Below are 16848 nucleotides of genomic sequence, written 5' to 3'. Positions count from 1 at the left end.
TCTAGTAGTTCTCTACTAGTTCTCAGTATAGTATTTAAGCCTAAACGAATGAATTGAATTTGATTATACAATTTTAATACAGATCTAGACTTGTACGTAACAATAACACTGCAAATACGCTTTATCAGTGCCGCCTTATCAGTTTCTGTCAATAAACTACTATAGCGTCACTGCGCATAACTACGTAATATCATGATATATATATTTTTTTGGAAATTTGTAATTGATTTACATTTAAACTTACTATACTACAGCCCTTCTTGAAGAATACTGTTTACCAACAAATAAATTAGAAATGAAGGTAGAAAACCCATGTCATTCATAACTTATTTATTTTAAATTATCTATGGTTTGTTTTTAAAATGTTATGTAAAATATATTAACCATATCTAATTGTTCTGAGATTATTAATAAAATTGAATTTCAGTAATTTAAGAACAATTTATTTATATTTATTATTAGGTGTGAAATGACTAATGATTTATACCCACATTTTTAATTTGTTTGTTGGTAAACAATACTCATCAAGAAAGGCTGTAGTATAGGACAACATTACTATAAGAAAAGGTCAAGACAAGTCGCTGGATGCAGGTTTGCTCAGGGCATGCTAAAGAGTTAGCTTTAGCGTTTAGTGCTCAGGACCATGGTCGTCCGTCAGCTGATGTAATATCACTTTGAAACTATACTATAAGTCCAAACACTTTCTCGACAACTTATTTCAAGTCTGCATTTCGGATAGGACATCATCAGCCGAGATCATCATTATTATGAACAAAGTATGAACAACGGATGTTTGTTTCCAGAGCGACGGCAAAATGGTGTTCGACGTGATCCAACGGATGGAGGACACGGAACCCTTCAGCGAGGAGCTGCTGGCGGCGATGAAGAGGCTGTGGTCCGACGCTGGTGTGCAGGAGTGCTTCGGCCGCTCCAACGAGTACCAGCTCAACGACTCTGCTAAATAGTGAGTTTATTTTATTTTCTTCCTGATTGTGTTAGTCGTAGAATCAGGGCTGCCAACTTTCTCAGCCGCCATAACCGGACATCAAAAATCTGGCAATACCTCACAGATTTTTGATGTCCTGGATCAAAAAAACAAACACGTTTACTATCAATAAAGAACTTTTATTAAGAAAAATACAAAAAAAAAAAATTGTGTAGGTAGGAAAATATTTTTTTCTTAAAATTGTACTTGCTCTCGCTTTTAACATATTTGACATGTGTGCTACAACTAACTATGAGTATGTACGCCGTCGTCTTAACGTCGGTTTCACAATTTTAGCTGACCGGACAAATTGCATCCCAACACGTCCTTCCAACACCGAACAGTCCGGTCGGTGCGTAGAATCTTTAATGGGCCCTCAGGGGTTTTGGGCGAGTGCAGAAGCATCGCCTGATCACTTTACTTGCATCACGATTCGGTAAACGAGCTGAACTTTAAAGAATCCGACTCCTCACCGAGGGTTTATTAGAATATTGGTTGTGTTTGAATAGGAATACCTTCCTCAATATGTATTATAATATCTTTAAAATATGACCAATATTCACGTTCGCCATTTAGTCAGAAAAGTGTTTCTAGTGGGAGCGACGGTACGATGTGATGTGTTGATGTTATAATAGATGGACGGTGTGGTGATCTTAATATGAATAAAACACACATAATAACTTTTATTAAAATCATCAATTAGCAATTTACATTATTACAATAGGTCCGATCGAAATTATAACAATTTGTGTTTCATAATTATTGCATTTAAACCCATTAAATGCATGCAAATTATGGAATCAAAATTTATATTTTAGTGAAATCCTTTTGTCCGTTGTTGCATTTCAATAATTAATTTCAATTTATTGGGAGTTTCAATTATTGTGTTTATTATTTATCATTTAGGTTAATATTAATTATCATGTAGGTTAATAAACATAACTTGGTTTCTCCAAAAAATGAAAATTCATTTTGAAATGAAAAGGTTCAACAAATGCAAAGAGGTGTGTTCGTAGCGCAGTTTTACGCGATATTTTTTTAATTCGACAGTGTGAGCTTCGTATTCATCTCCATCTGTCTCTATCTACAGTATCGCGTTGGACAGAGAAACATAGAAGTGAATTTAAAACTCACAGTGAAGTTATAAATTACTGCTTTTTTTAAAGGGTCGTTTTATTAAAATGCAATAAGAGGTTTGTTTACAGTGCAGTCTGGAACGATCTTTTTCTAACTCGACAGTGTAAGCTTTGTATTCTTCTTTATCTGGCTCTATCTATAGTATCGTGTTACGCAGAGATAGATACAAAACTCACACTGTGGAGTTATAAAACATGGTTAAATACAGCTGCTGATAGTATAATATTTTTGGTACAGTACATTCACCATATAAATAAACAATCGTTTTAAAATTTATCTTAATCTTAAGTTAAAATTTATCGTTAATCAGTCTGTTTTCTGTGGTGGAGTGTAAATTTTAACGGTTCGTTTGGCACGTAAGTCGGTGTTACGCTGTATGTTAGCTCTTGATATCTCCAAGTCACTTTGTATTTGTGAAATATCTGAAAAAAATAAACGTATTTATATAATTTGAAACAATTTATTGTATGCATATAAGATGCATACAATCTATTTTATACATATTACATATACAATCTATGCTTTAGCCTAGGCTAGTTGGTTGATGATATGCGGACGACGGGGAGGGAAGGTGTGAAGTCGTGTGCGCGGGGCAGAGGCTGGAAGTGGGGTGCGTCAGTTGTGGGTTTATCATGCATCGCTACCTTTACAAATAATCCTTATGTCCATAGTAAGGAACTATTATTATAAATGCTAAGTCTGACTGTCTATTACCTTTTTCAAAACTGAAACTAACCTAACCGATTTAGATGAATTTTGGTACAGTAATAAATAGGACCTTGGTTAGAGCCGAATCATCATCATCATCATCATCATATCAGCCGATGGACGTCCACTGCAGGACATAGGCCTTTTGTAAGGACTTCCAAACATCACGATACTGAGCCATCTGCATCCAGCGAATCCCTGCGACTCGCTTGATGTCGTCAGTCCACCTGGTGGGGGGTCGGCCAACACTGCGCTTACTAGTGCGGGGTCGCCATTCCAGCACTTTGGGACCCCAACGTCCATCGGCTCTTCGAACTATGTGCCCCGCCCATTGCCACTTCAGCTTCGCAACTCGTTGAGCTATGTCTGTGACTTTGGTTCTTCTGCGGATCTCCTCATTTCTGATTCGATCACGCAGAGATACTCCTAACATAGCTCGTTCCATCGCCCGCTGTGTGACTCTGAGCCTTCTTATCAGGCCCATAGTTAGCGACCAAGTCTCGGAACCATAGGTCATCACTGGCAACACGCACTGTTCGAAGACTTTTGTCTTCAGGCACTGAGGAATTTCGGACGAAAAGATGTCGCGAAGTTTCCCGAATGCAGCCCAGCCGAGTTGGATTCGACGGTTCACCTCTTTCTCGAAATTGGACCTACCTAACTGGATCATATGTCCTAGGTATATGTATTCGTCTACAATTTCGAGTGCAGCGTTCTCAACTATAGAGAGCCGAATATGGGCTAATTTTTAGGCTGGAACAATCAAATTGTTCCTTCCGGATTTATGAAAAATAGGATTTCACCCGGGCGTCGGCTAGTACGAACTTAATAAAAAAATAGTTAATGAAACCTATCTAGACTTTGTGCCGTAGTTCTAGGTGAATAAAAAGGCATCCACTGTGTAAGAACATTTTTTATACCTTTGTTAGCTTTGCCTAGTATTCATTCTCGGTCGAATACACCTCCCCGAGACCCTATAGCACAATGTACCGGTTCTAAAGGCCTCATTAAAATCTGTTCTGTTATTTTTTTTTACGTGTTCCATAAAAGCAACCAGAAAAATGTGCTAGAGACTTTTTAATTATATTTCTGAATTAAAAAGCCCCCTTTTCCAACTGTTTCTTTTAGTCCACATTACGGAATTGCTAGATTATAAACTGCAAAGGCAGATGAAATTATACCTCTGGTTAAATACTTCTTTAATGTACAGTAAGACTGCATTAAGGTTTGGACTGTTTGCAAAAGGTACTTTCTGTATACTGCAGCCTTTCTTGATGAGTACTGTTTAGCAACAAATTGAAAATGTGGGTATAAATCACTAGCCATTTCACACCTAATAATAATTATAGTTAACTTGCTCTTAAATTAATGAAAATAAATTTCATTAATAAGCTTAGAACACTTAGATATGGTTAATATATTTTATAAATAATTTTAAATGTTGTGAAATGACATGCGTTTTCTATCTTCATTTCTAATTTCTTTGTTGGTAAATAGTACTCATCAAGAAAGGTTGTAGTATAGATATACAGTTCACTAGATCGCATGTATTTCTTTACTCGCTGTAATGTTGGTGAAAGAGTTATTAAAATTGGTTTAAAAACTGACAAACTAACTTTTGACTCACTTTTACATATTCTATGAATACATAGGACGTATGGATGTACGATTGTGCAATTCGCCCGCGGTTTTATCAATAAGAGGAACCGAGTTGATAAGTGATTTTATCTTGTGCATTATTGAGACAAATCATTAGTTGGCAGTTTTATCAAATACGGAAAAACTGACAGTTTGTTAAATTTTAAATTAAAGTTTACCTTCGCTAACAATAACTGCAATTCCGCTTCAGCGAATCTCTTGCCTATGCACATCCGTCGCCCGAAACCGAATGGCAGCGATGCAAATGGATGAATTCCAATTTCCTTTTGCTTGTTACACACCGACAATGCCTTTGCATGTTCGCAGATTGATCCGTTTGATTCCCCCCGTATTTGCGTAGTGTGACCACAACCTTTGGCAAACTGTTTGGCGAACTCCGGCTCTACATTTTCGTTGCTATTGTCTCTCATCCAACGTTCGGGTACATATTCGTGTGGCGATGGGAAGTATCTCTCCTCGTTTGACATAATGTAGTGGGGAAAGACTATGTGTGACTGCAAAGGGAAATACGATATTTGATTTATTTTATATATTTTGACTTGTACTTTATGTTATGGAGAATATCTACGATTCTACGGGGGCCGTAGGTACTCGTAGGTCGCTTGAAATTATCACTTGAAAAATTTAACCATGAAATTCTTTTCAGTGACCAATAATACGTTTTAGCAATGAGACAATTGTCAATGTCCTAGGTTCTCGTCCTAGGATGAACTGTTGAGTTTTACTTTCTTTCAAAAAATTATCTGTAGTAGGTGTTTGAGAATATGTTGACCCGTCAGTCCTGGTCATTAACTACTTTAATAGTGACAAACATTATCTCCCTGAGCCCTCCAAATTTCATTGGAGCAGGTGTTTGTAGAATCAAATCATCTCTTTATAAAGAACTTTCTGCAGCGAGCCTTTAAAAATTGACTGATTATGATTATAAACATTTGATGGATTAAATTATGACTATGAATTATTATATATTACCCCTTTAGGTACTTGATATCCAGATACAATAGCATCTGATTGTATGGAACGACCATTCCCCAAGATTACCGGTTTCATTCTGGAACAAACAAAAAAGTGTTTAACAAAGCCATTTCATTAATTGGTATTTTAATTTGACACGTTTATATTCTTGGAACAAGTTCTGCGTTGTGTAACATGTTTTTTGCCGATAATTGCGTAGATTATAAAATTATTAGGTACACTTTTTTAAGCTATGACTGGTGCTGCAAATTGTATCGATAAATATACACTTCAATGATCCTATAAATATTCCAAATTGAATATCGTGTATTCGTTACGCCCACGCATAGAAAGTGCTTACTAATCTTTAACGCGTCTGATATTTTTACCCGACTGTGGAGGGTAAATCATTTGTACTGGTATGTAAGTTGAGTGAGTAGAAGTATGTTTGATTAATTATTTATCTGATAATCAAAAACTCCTTATATACTTGTTATAATTTATCAAAGCCACGTTGCCTAAAGCTTATGATCTTATCCTAAAGCTTATGATGTATAATTTCTGTATAACAATAAAGGGAATGTTATCGTGTTTCATACTCTTAGACGGTGTTTTGTCAGTAGTTCTTTTTTTGCCAAGTTTTGAAAACTATACAAATCCATTTTATTAGGATTAAATAAAAGCTCTCTTGCCGCTGTGGATATGCTATTTATTTTAAAAGTATTTTTGTATTCAAAGCAAGTGAGAGTAGGCAAGCAAGGTCTGGCAAGCGCTACAACTTAGATATCTGTAATCCATCAGCTATGAATGAAGTGAAAAGTCTGTGTGGCATAAAAAGTAATCTAGTGAACCACCCAATTTCGCATGGGTGCAAGAAAATAGCTCTAAAATATTTGTATAAGACGTAATTACAATGTCTTCTTTATATTTACGTATAATTCTTGCCAAAATGATTTCAAAAATCGACAATATTCGCAGCCTAGTCAATCCCTCAAACAGTCAGCGGAAATGCATAGAAAAGCGAGAAAATTTTAAGAAAATGCAACGTTTTAACTAACACTTAACCTTCGCAGAAAATATGATAACCTAAAACAAATTAACTTATAAATGCCATTGGACGGGTTTTGATCATAGATATGGAATAGCTTTAAGGCTATGTTTTAATCCTGGAAGACTAAAAAAAATTCGTAGGATACGTAAAAATTTTAAAACAATACAAACGTAGTCACGGACAACCAGTATAACATAAAACTGTTTGATGCGGTAACATAAAACAAGAACCACCAGTGAATAAAACATGAGACCGAGCACACGACGTCGTTTCCACCTAAATACGCGGTGCACAGTGCTGCAACATAAATAAGAAACCGCTTTAACCGCAAAGTGTCTTGTGAGTAAGTTACACTGCATATAGAGCAACTTAATACACCACACTAGGGATCAAAAGAAACGACTACGTAATTCACATTCATCTCTGCGTGTCAGCTACTCATTTTAGTGCTTGGATATTCTAGTGGAACGCCTTATGTCAACTTTGTTTTATTTATAACATTTCTTCTTATACAATGTCTAACTTTTATCTTCGTTTTTACGTAAGACTTATAAATCCTCATTTTCTGTTCTGTTTACACGCTTGAAAACACTCATGACGTATTAAAAGCAAGAGTGTGCTTGTCTAGAATAAGCTTCTTTGCTCTTAAAGTTGATTAAATTGAAATCATGTTGAAACAATAGGGAATTACACCTGTTCGGATTATTTGATTCATTTGTATTTTTATGTTGCTATGGTGTATACTAGCTCACCAGTCAGTTTCACCCATGTGGTTCCATATCGGAATAAAAAGTGCCCTATATGCCTTTAATTCTGATCAATTGAGTCGTGATTGATTTATTAATACAATAATGATAAAAAGTATCTAAGGTTTATAGCTTACCGCAAAGCTTCTTTGATGCAAGCCCGTAAATATGGTAACTGATCCAGATCTTTGCTGTTAAGTGTTCTGGCCATGGGAAGGTTCGTGTCCAGTTCCTTTTGTAACTTGACTTGTGCTCTACTATTTTTGGCCAGCAAATACATTGTGCTAGCGGCGGCCGCTGCGGTCGTATCAACACCTACCAGTAACAAATCTAAAGCTAATATAGTTGCTACTTTTTCTCCTGATTTCTTTGCTATTTCAGCACACACTCCATTGTTAGTAAGTCTCTTTAAACATAGACTTCTAAATGAGTCCAATGCGTTAACATAATTCTTGTAAGCTGGTGTAGAATAAATTCTCCACAGAGGAGCGGATAATTCTAGTTCTGGAACACTGTGGAAGAATCCGTGTATGCTTTTGATTATTTCCTTAGCGTCTTCGTTGTTATCTTTCAAACATCCTAGTCTTGTTCCTAAAGCCCATGCGCCTACGGCTAGAAATAAAAACTATGTTTAGCATATAAATTTGGAAATACTAATGAGTAAGTACAGATGATTGCTTACTTACATTCAAGCGCCCATTTGTACAATTCCATAAGAAAGTCTTTCGGCATTTCCATATTCTCGTCTAAAATGTTTTCCATTCTGCAAATTGGTGAAATGACTAAATTTAATATTGAATAGAGTTAAGATTTCAAGGTACAATTTTCATTTATAGTAGAATTTTGAAGGACTAAGCAGAAGCAAGGGAAAATTAAAAGGCCGGTAGTCAAAGGCGAGAATGGTTTGATCTTAGAATAAAGTTTCTTTCTTTCTTAATCTGAGGGTTAGACATTAGACATTGGATCAGCCTCTCCACAGCTGAAGGCTTTCGCATACTGATTTCCAAACTCATATCCCTATAAGTTTGGCAAGGCACGATATTGAGCATGATGATGATGATGATAATGGTATGGTGATGATTTTTAATCGACTTCATAATAATATATCGCTCGGTTATGATAAATGCAAAGCGGTTGGATCCCTTATAATCGGAACGTAACTTTTTCATTGAATGAGATTGTTGTTTCCCGCAATGACTCAGAACGGAGCATGCAAAACAAACACTCAGCCACTGCCGCAGTTTGAGACGGATGTGGTCATTAAACCGTGATTCTGTCTGCCTACTTATTTGCAACTAGACGACGATGTATCTTTGCGTATTTAACAACATTGCAGACTTGATTGTCTTTAACGTATTGATGATAACAGCTCTATGACCACACTAATATTATAAAGAGGTTTGATTGTTTCATGTTTGTTTGAATTGAACAGGCTTTGAAACTACTGGACAATTTGACAAGTTCTTTCACTATTAGACTCCCACATTATCCCTGATGAAAATATGCTATATTTTATCTCCATATTCCCTAGGGAGAGGCAACTACGCAGGTGAAACCGCGGGCGTGATTGACATATTGTAATTGATATAGTGTCAAAGATATGCTCTGGAATGTAATGGAGCAAATTAGAGTTAAACTAGTAAACTGACACCGATTGACCGATTGACCAGGACCTATTACCTTGAAGTTTAAATTGGACAATGACGATGTCTCGGTTATCATCATTATCAATCAGTCTATTTAAATGGTCCATTACAAAGCTAGGCTTCCCTTCTTATAGGAGAGGAGATAGGGAGCTTTGACCAACCATGTTGCTTAGGGTCAGGGTGATAATGTTAAAATCTTTAACGTCCGTCTTTTGATGATAATGGCAACCGCGACCAATTGCTCAACGTGCTCTTTGAGGAAAGTGTGACACCATCAACTTTCCGTCAACTTCAGGCTGAGAATTTTTACTGAAAATTTCTTAAAATAAAGAAATTATCGGTATTTTATATCCCGCCAACTCCGGGCTGAGAATTTTTATTGAAAATTTCTTCAAGAAAAAGAAGTATTGGTATTTCATATCCCACTTGAACCCAGAATCTTTTGATCGGAAGTCACATAGGCTAACCACTGAATCAACGAGGCAGTTTTATTAGCAAATAAAAGCAAGCAAATTCATCTGCAAAACCTTAACTACTGGTAAGTACTCATCGGTGATCTACTTCAATTTTATGCGCGACCGGTTTTCGATAACGCTGTATCAAGAACTGCCTAATGATGTCTACGATGTGATGTCACGTTAAATTGTCGTTTGCATAATATATAGTACTTTGTGCATAGATATGTGGTGGCATAGGTAGGTATGAGATGATATGGGTGAGGTTATATCAAGAGAGAGTAATATGACAGATTATTGTAATAGATTTATCTAGCGAAGTACCAAAGTATGTACTCGTTATACCGCCCTATTTCTGCCACCAAGTATTGCTGTTTTGGTCTGAACGGTATGGTTGCCTGTGAAATTGTAGGCACATGAGGCTTAATACATTTGCCCCAAAAAAGCGCATTATAGGACATGGCCCTCAAATGCCTTATTAACTACTGTTAAACTCGAAGGTGATGGTTATACACTTTACATTAGATGAGTTCGTTTCGTTAAGTAAAACCATAAGAAACGGAGATAAATTTTAATAAATGCAACGTCTGCTTTCAATTTGATTCCGTAACGAGGTGTTGATTGAAGTTTAAAGAAGTTAATTAGAAAGCTGGAACGCTAAATCGTTTAGAGGCACCCGCTTTGCCGGAAGAGTGTTTAAAGCACTCGAGTCACGAATACTCCCACAAGACAATTTAGAAAAGTCAGCTCTTCAATCTATCCAATAAAAAAATATGATTTAAGATTGCGCGTTACGTATTATAAATAAATATATACTTATAATGTCCTCATAGGAATATTGTTCTAATCAGACTGCGCGTTGCCATAATAATGTTCTTCAAATCTGCCAAAAATTAATAAATTTTCGTCTGGTTAAATTGATTCAGTAATTATTTTCTAGTTAGTTAACATTTAATTATGTGTTGTTAATGGTGAAGTATCCAGATTTAGCGTCGTTAATTGCAAATTGAAATGCAGTAAGTGGTCTTGACACTAGCAATTAGAACTATTAGATGTTTTATGTATTTGTTCATTCGCCAAAATCTCCTCTAGGTTAATTGTGGTTTTATTGTAAAACAGCGAACTGCCGCGACTCATTCCGCGTAAAACTATGTTTTTTTCCTTATATTTGTTCATTAAAAATATATGTGACTTCAGTATATTAGACCAAACTTCGCTTAATCTACTCTTGTCAACCAATTCTTAAATCCCGCGAACAGATAGACAGGAAATAATTTAAAAATGGGTTTTTATGCGGATTTTATACGGATAATTTTGTTCAACAGACATCTGTTTATTGTATTATTTTATAGTGGTATACGAATATAATAGTATAGATTGTTTAGTTTTTGCTGGCAATTTCGTCGGTGACAAATTGTACAATGTAGATTACTTAGTCACTGTTCTCGTTTAAATTTAAAACCCAAGCTTCGCGACTATAAAAACTCACACACACAAGCACACGGTATTTAAAAAAATATGCATGAATTAGAACGAGATTGTTATGATGACTATAAGGTCCTCAATATTAAATCATAAATTTTAAGGTTTATAATAAACCTGATGATTTTATTTCTTGTCGCTTACCTGTTAAGAAAGTCTATTGCAACGCCTTCAAGCGACGGCACAGCCGCCCTCGCTGCTTCTGGTGCCACCAAAGCTTTCGACACTTTAGATCTAAACTTCGACCATGGCATACCGTGCCTGTTAATACAAACGAATTCATTTAACAAGTTACAAAACAAGTAGAATCACGAAATTTATTTCTATAAAGTTTAAACACTTACACGCCTATTAAGCCAGGCTCATCGCCGAAGAATTCCTTTCGCAATTCCTGTTTATAATGTCTAAGGCAAGGGGCGACCGCTCTATGCGGCAAAGCATCCTCGCGTCTGTAAATTTTGGCAGTCTCCTCGGCACAAAATGGAAATACTAAATCCGGATGTCCGAAGAGTTTTGCAACTTTAGCAGCGCCGCCTGCTCCAGCTAATGCCCTTAAATTCCACAACGTAATGTCCAAATTGCGAGTTCTCCACGGCTTTTGTCCGATAGCGAATCGCCAGGAGTTACCCAATAAAGGTAGTGGCCTAGGGCCAGGGATGGTCGCAAAACATCTTGCACGAGCCATCGCGTGTACAATACTGATGGTCCTTTCAGCCCCTGGGAGATGTATCGTGTAAGCAGTGGGGCGACTGTGTTACGTTTTCAGCAATTTCGCAACACCTGACTAAGTTGACTGCAAACACACTTTACTACAATACAACTGCTGGTTCATTATTTATCGCTCCTTTTAACCATTGGCTCAGAACATACTGTACGAGTATATCAAGTTACAATTGCCTACTACGTAGTTATTGTGTTACGTAGTTTCTAACCGATTCTAAAAGACGAGGTTCTTGGTAGTGTCTAGACTCAGAACTTTTAAAGCGAACCTGGGTTTCATATTTCCTTTAAGGATTTATTAAGTTTTTTCTTACTACTTGAATTTATGGATTGTTTATGTTAATTGTAAAAAAAAAGCAATAATTACATAATTAACGTCTAAAATTGCTTGAATTTAGATGTCACGATCAATTTCTCTTTTAGTAGTGTTAGCGAGTCAAAGGTCTTTTAATATATTGTTAAATATATCAATACTAGCGGACGCCCGCGACTTCGTCCGCGTAAAAATCGATGTCAACTTTTAACCCCTATTTCACATCCTTCTATTTATATTTTTGCAAGCTTAATAACGTATACCTAATAAATAGTCCACTAATCATTTTACATTTACAAATGTACCTAGAAAAATGAAGGACTTTCCATACAAACTTTCTACCCCTACTTCACCCGTTTCTGATTTTATTTTCGTATTATAGTCTCAAAAAAAACTTGGCACAGTTTTATTTAAATTCATTTAGTGGTTTCAGCGTGATGCCCGGTCAAAAAAGGCAGACAGACAGACAAAAAATAACAAAAAAGTATTTTAGGCTTCAGTATCGATCATCTATACTATCTACATACATATACATCTATACTGAAAATATAAAGAGGTAAAGTTTGTAAGTTTGTAACATTCTTTGAAAGGGGTAATCTTCGGTATGGGGGCTTTATATATCTTTATAAGTTCTACAAAAAACACCATCCGCGACACCATATATCTGGTGTCGCGGACTTTTCTAATCTTCTATAAATTAGCAGATATAGTATTATTTGTGTTTAAAAAATTATTAATTTTATATACGTAGGTTTACGTCATTATTTATACAACTAAACTTAAATCATTATCAAAATAAATTATTTAATCATCACAAGTATATTATAAAAATAATATTTGCCCTTTACTTTATATTAAATAGTTACATAGTTTCGGAGATAATACAAAATTTCTAAAAGCCTGAAAATTTCTGAAATGCCGCTATATGACGCCCCGAGATTTCAGTTACGTAGTTCCCGTTCCCGTGTGAATATGGGGATCGAACATAGCCTATGACACTCGCAAATAACGTAGCTTTCTATTGGTAAAAGAATTTTACAAATCAGTTCAGTAGATCTAGAGATTACCCCCTGCAACTACACAAACTTTGCCTCTTTATAATACTTGCATAGGAGTCCCTATTTCCCTTAGTCATCACACCACGCTTAAAGGGTTGGACCGATTTTGCTAAGGGTAGGGGTAGGGTAGGGATAGGATAGGAGTAAGGTAGGAAAGGTGTAGGGTAGGGTAGGGGTAGGATAGGATTAGGGGCAGGCTAATGTAGGGTCGGATTGTGTAGGCTTTGGTTGGTAGTAAGGTAAGTTAGGGGTTATGGAAGAAGTGCACATAAGTGAAAAAACCTGACCGGGTCCGCTATTGAATATAATATTTTTAAATAGGGGTTGAAAGTTGACCTCGATTTTTACACGGACGAAGTCGCGGGCATCCGCTAGTCATAAATATCATAAAAAGAAAAATTCCACCCCTTAGTATTTCACAAGATCCCAACATAACACCTGAAACCTACCAATTCTTTTCAGAATATTCAAATAAAAACAACACTCAACAAAGTTACAACACAATTGCAAAAAGGTTCGAGAGGAAGCCTTAAATATCGTGTTTTTAAAAAAACGAGAAAAACTTCGCAATAATTGCCAATGATCCTTTGTGAATTCAAACTTTGCGTAAGATTGAAAGAAAACATTTTCAAAATGAAACTGAAATGTAAATAAAATAATAATAACTCTACAAACACAATAAACAGGGAAGAAACAATAATAAACAGCACAAACTATTATATTTATTTCTATATAATATCTTATCTAGATCTACTGAACCGATTTTGAAAATTCTTTTAACACTGGAAAGTCACGTTATTTTTGAATGTCATAGGCTATATTATATCCTCATATTTTCACGGAAATAGAAATTAATAATTTATTTTGATAAGGATTTAAGTTTAGTAGTATAAATAATGACGTAAACCTAAGTATATAAAATTAATATTTTTTTAAAACACTAAAGGTGTTTTATCTGCTAAAATATAGAAGATAGATATATGGTGTCGCGGACTTCATTGTAGAACTTTTAAAGGTACATAAAGCCTCCATACATTGATTTCGATTTTACACAATGGATAAGGCAGCGCATGCAAATAAGTCTGTTTATGATAAAATGCGGTACGACCTATATGACAAAAACTATGATAACTCTGCTAATGTATACGATACCTATACACCGTGCTACCGGCCGCGTCTATAATCCGCCGCGACATGTATGTATCCATTACGAGAAACTCTATAGTAATATTAAAAAAAAGCTGAAGCACATTCACACGCTATCGAAAAAAAAAATTAAAATTGATGAAAAAACTTCAGAACATCCTGTTTCATTCTGTTTGGAAAGAAGAGGTTAATGAACTTTAACCTAGTTTCAGAAATTTTGTTGTTTAATACCTACATACCTACTATTTTTGATACACCTAGTCGGCGGCAGTGTCTTTACTAGGGTTGTTAATAAAATATCGATATATCAAAATATCGATTATCACTTAATAGCGATAAGTATTAATTACTAATATTTTTATGGACGATATATCGATAGTTCGATATTAAAACGTAGATATCGATACTAGATATTTTTAACAAGTTTTAATTTTTTATATCCCTCGCAAATTATTTAAACTAAAACATTATCAAACATAATCTACTTTACTTTATTTATACTTTATTACGTTTTTCATATTTTAGTTTATTTAATTGCATTTTATCGAAAATGTCACTGAAATAAGTAAAACGTAATGTATTCAGATAGTATACTCTACTTTACCCTCAGACAAAACTTTAAACATGTTTAATCGTATTAATTTACTTGTCAATTTAGTTACATAAAAAATAGTGAAGTTTAATAAATACTTAATTGTTAAAAGTTTTCATTTAGCCGAAAAATTTATTTTGAAATTATCGATATATCGAGAATCCGATATTTTAAAAAATAGCAAGCCCTAGTCTTTTGCGGTTTCCTTTTTGATAACGCCGCTCGCCGCCTAACCCGTAACTATTGTCGGCAATGTCCAAAAATAGGTACAGGTAAGAAATGTATCTTTCGATCGTTTCTTATAACGCAAGGTGATTGGTTGGGTCTTAATAATTCGATCATTCGGGTCACGGGTCTTTCGTGTTTTGTGTATCGTTACGACTCGACTTAAAGTATGTAGTTACTTGAGTCTTAAACTGAACATCCGTAGGACATGAATCGGAACCCTTTTTTTATTCGTTACAAGTTAGCCATCGACTACAATTTCACCTGACGGTAGTGTAGTAAGTGATTATGCAATCTGAAATGGAAACGGACTAACTTATTAGGGGGAGTATTTGAATCCACGGCTTGGCGGTACGTCTTTGTCGGTAGGGTGGTAACGAGCCACGATCGAAGTCTCCCACCAGCCAGGACCAAAACCCCAATCGGCCCAACCGAGGTTCAAACCCAGGACCTCCGTCTTGTAAATCCACCGCGCACACCACTGCGCCACGAAGGCCGATAAATTCCGAACTGATCGGATTTTAGGTTGCTATTCTGTAAAGTGATGTTGTACGACTGACCGACGAGTATTCGATCCAGATAATTGTTACAAGTCCAATTCAGTGTGGTGAACAAAAATCGTTCGCAGATTATTTGAGGCGCTGACGGCCGCGTCACTCGCTCACGCACAAGTACTGATCGGGTATCAGAGATTCGATCAATCACGATCGACACAGGTCTAATACGGGTTAACACCCGTAAATAAAATAGAATTTAATTTAAAGAAATAGGTTAAAGTGAATGACCTCAAAGCTCAAAGGGACCGACTGGCTGCCGACGTGACTGCGGCGACGAGGTAGGTAGATGTTTGAAAATACAGGATGTGTTAAAATAATCGATTTTTGAAAGTTTATTATAATTGTAACTCCTTGAATTGTACTTTGTTTTTTTTTTAATAACACTGATGGATAATAGACATTGGGTACATTATGTGGGATTTTGGTTTAAGACGAATAACGTAGCGCGGTGTATAAAATATAGCCTATAGCAGATAACGTAACATTCTACTGGTGAAAGAATTTTTGAAATCGGAACAATAGTTTACCCCATTCAAAGAATGTTACAAACTTACAAACTTTACCTCTTTATAATATTAGTGTAGATTGGCCTTAAAAATATAATTCGTGTTGAACTATTGTACATTTTCCTTCCTTGTCCAATACTTATTTATAGTTAGGTACTTAAAATTGCACAATTATTAAAACATAAAACGGTTGCAACATATTTTTGCTATATAATTAGGATTACCTGTGTGTCTAAACTTTCGCATAAGCATTTAGCATGGGAATACAAATCGTCCCTTCCTCTGTATGCAATAGTTTGCGGGCTTCGTTTATTAGTACACCTACGATAATAGCTGAAACAGTAAGTAAATCTTCAAATAAGTAGCTGTGTTGATCTTTACGCTTATATCTGTATGCTTGTGCGAGTACTTGGTTTGTATCTGTGGTGCTCGGTTGCCAATTGAATAAAATGACGTCACAGATAAATGTGATGTGTCCAATTAGTGGTTCCCTCAATGGGAGTTGGGTGCGGCGCGCTCGCACCGATTGACTCGTCCGGTCTTTGGGAACACATTCGTGTCATATTTGCACTTCTTCCGCAATCTCTCCCGTTAAACCATATTTATTGCACATCGGATGGGTTTAGAGCTTAGAGAGTTAGAGGTATTTTTGATGACCTTTTTGGCGCAGTTGGTAATGTGGTTTTTAATACGAATCTCCTGGGTTTGGTTATCAGCTCTGATTAATTTAGATTTTTAGGTCTAGTCTGGTGAAAGGCGTCGGCCAGTTACTACTCTACCGGCTGCAGGGTAGAATAAAATTATTCTACCTCTTCCAAGCCCATTCCCATCTTAGACTGCAACGTCACCATTAGGTGATATCACAATGTAGGGATAACTTGTCATGGAATAACAAAAGCTATATTAAA

General features: G+C 35.8%; 2 protein-coding genes across 3 annotated transcripts in view; one reads left to right on the top strand and one right to left on the bottom strand.

The window, feature by feature from the left end:
* LOC112053280 (guanine nucleotide-binding protein G(o) subunit alpha) overlaps positions 1–16848 on the top strand; it is a 92656-nt gene that overhangs the window by 39883 nt on the left and 35925 nt on the right. For both annotated transcript variants that reach the window (XM_052887980.1, XM_024092664.2), the window contains exon 4: positions 804–964. In XM_052887980.1, coding sequence (XP_052743940.1) covers positions 804–964 — 161 coding nt within the window. The remainder of the gene's footprint in view (positions 1–803; positions 965–16848) is intronic.
* Positions 1588–11616, bottom strand: LOC112053279 (probable cytochrome P450 49a1). The gene is made up of 7 exons (XM_024092663.2): positions 11168–11616; positions 10968–11084; positions 7927–8003; positions 7378–7852; positions 5462–5540; positions 4648–4983; positions 1588–2544 (listed from the first exon to the last, which is right to left on the bottom strand). The coding sequence occupies exons 1-7, from the start codon at positions 11506–11508 to the stop codon at positions 2425–2427; spliced, it is 1545 nt and encodes a 514-aa protein (XP_023948431.2). The 5' UTR covers positions 11509–11616; the 3' UTR covers positions 1588–2424.

The sequence above is a fragment of the Bicyclus anynana genome, chromosome 20 (assembly GCF_947172395.1).
Source record: "Bicyclus anynana chromosome 20, ilBicAnyn1.1, whole genome shotgun sequence".
In the NCBI taxonomy this organism is placed as follows: domain Eukaryota; kingdom Metazoa; phylum Arthropoda; class Insecta; order Lepidoptera; family Nymphalidae; genus Bicyclus; species Bicyclus anynana.
Note: the sequence above shows the minus strand (reverse complement) of the source record. Positions and strands in the feature narration are given on the sequence as shown.

Bases quoted from the DNA above. Each gene is read 5' to 3' on its own strand.
- LOC112053279 (XM_024092663.2), bottom strand. From the start codon at position 11,508: ATGGCTCGTGCAAGATGTTTTGCGACCATCCCTGGCCCTAGGCCACTA. The intron at 8,004-10,967 runs GTAAGCGACAAG...ACCAATTTGCAG, and splicing joins GCAATAGACTTTCTTAACAG to AATGGAAAACATTTTAGACG. The intron at 4,984-5,461 runs GTAATATATAAT...TTCCCTTTGCAG, and splicing joins GATATCAAGTACCTAAAGGG to TCACACATAGTCTTTCCCCA.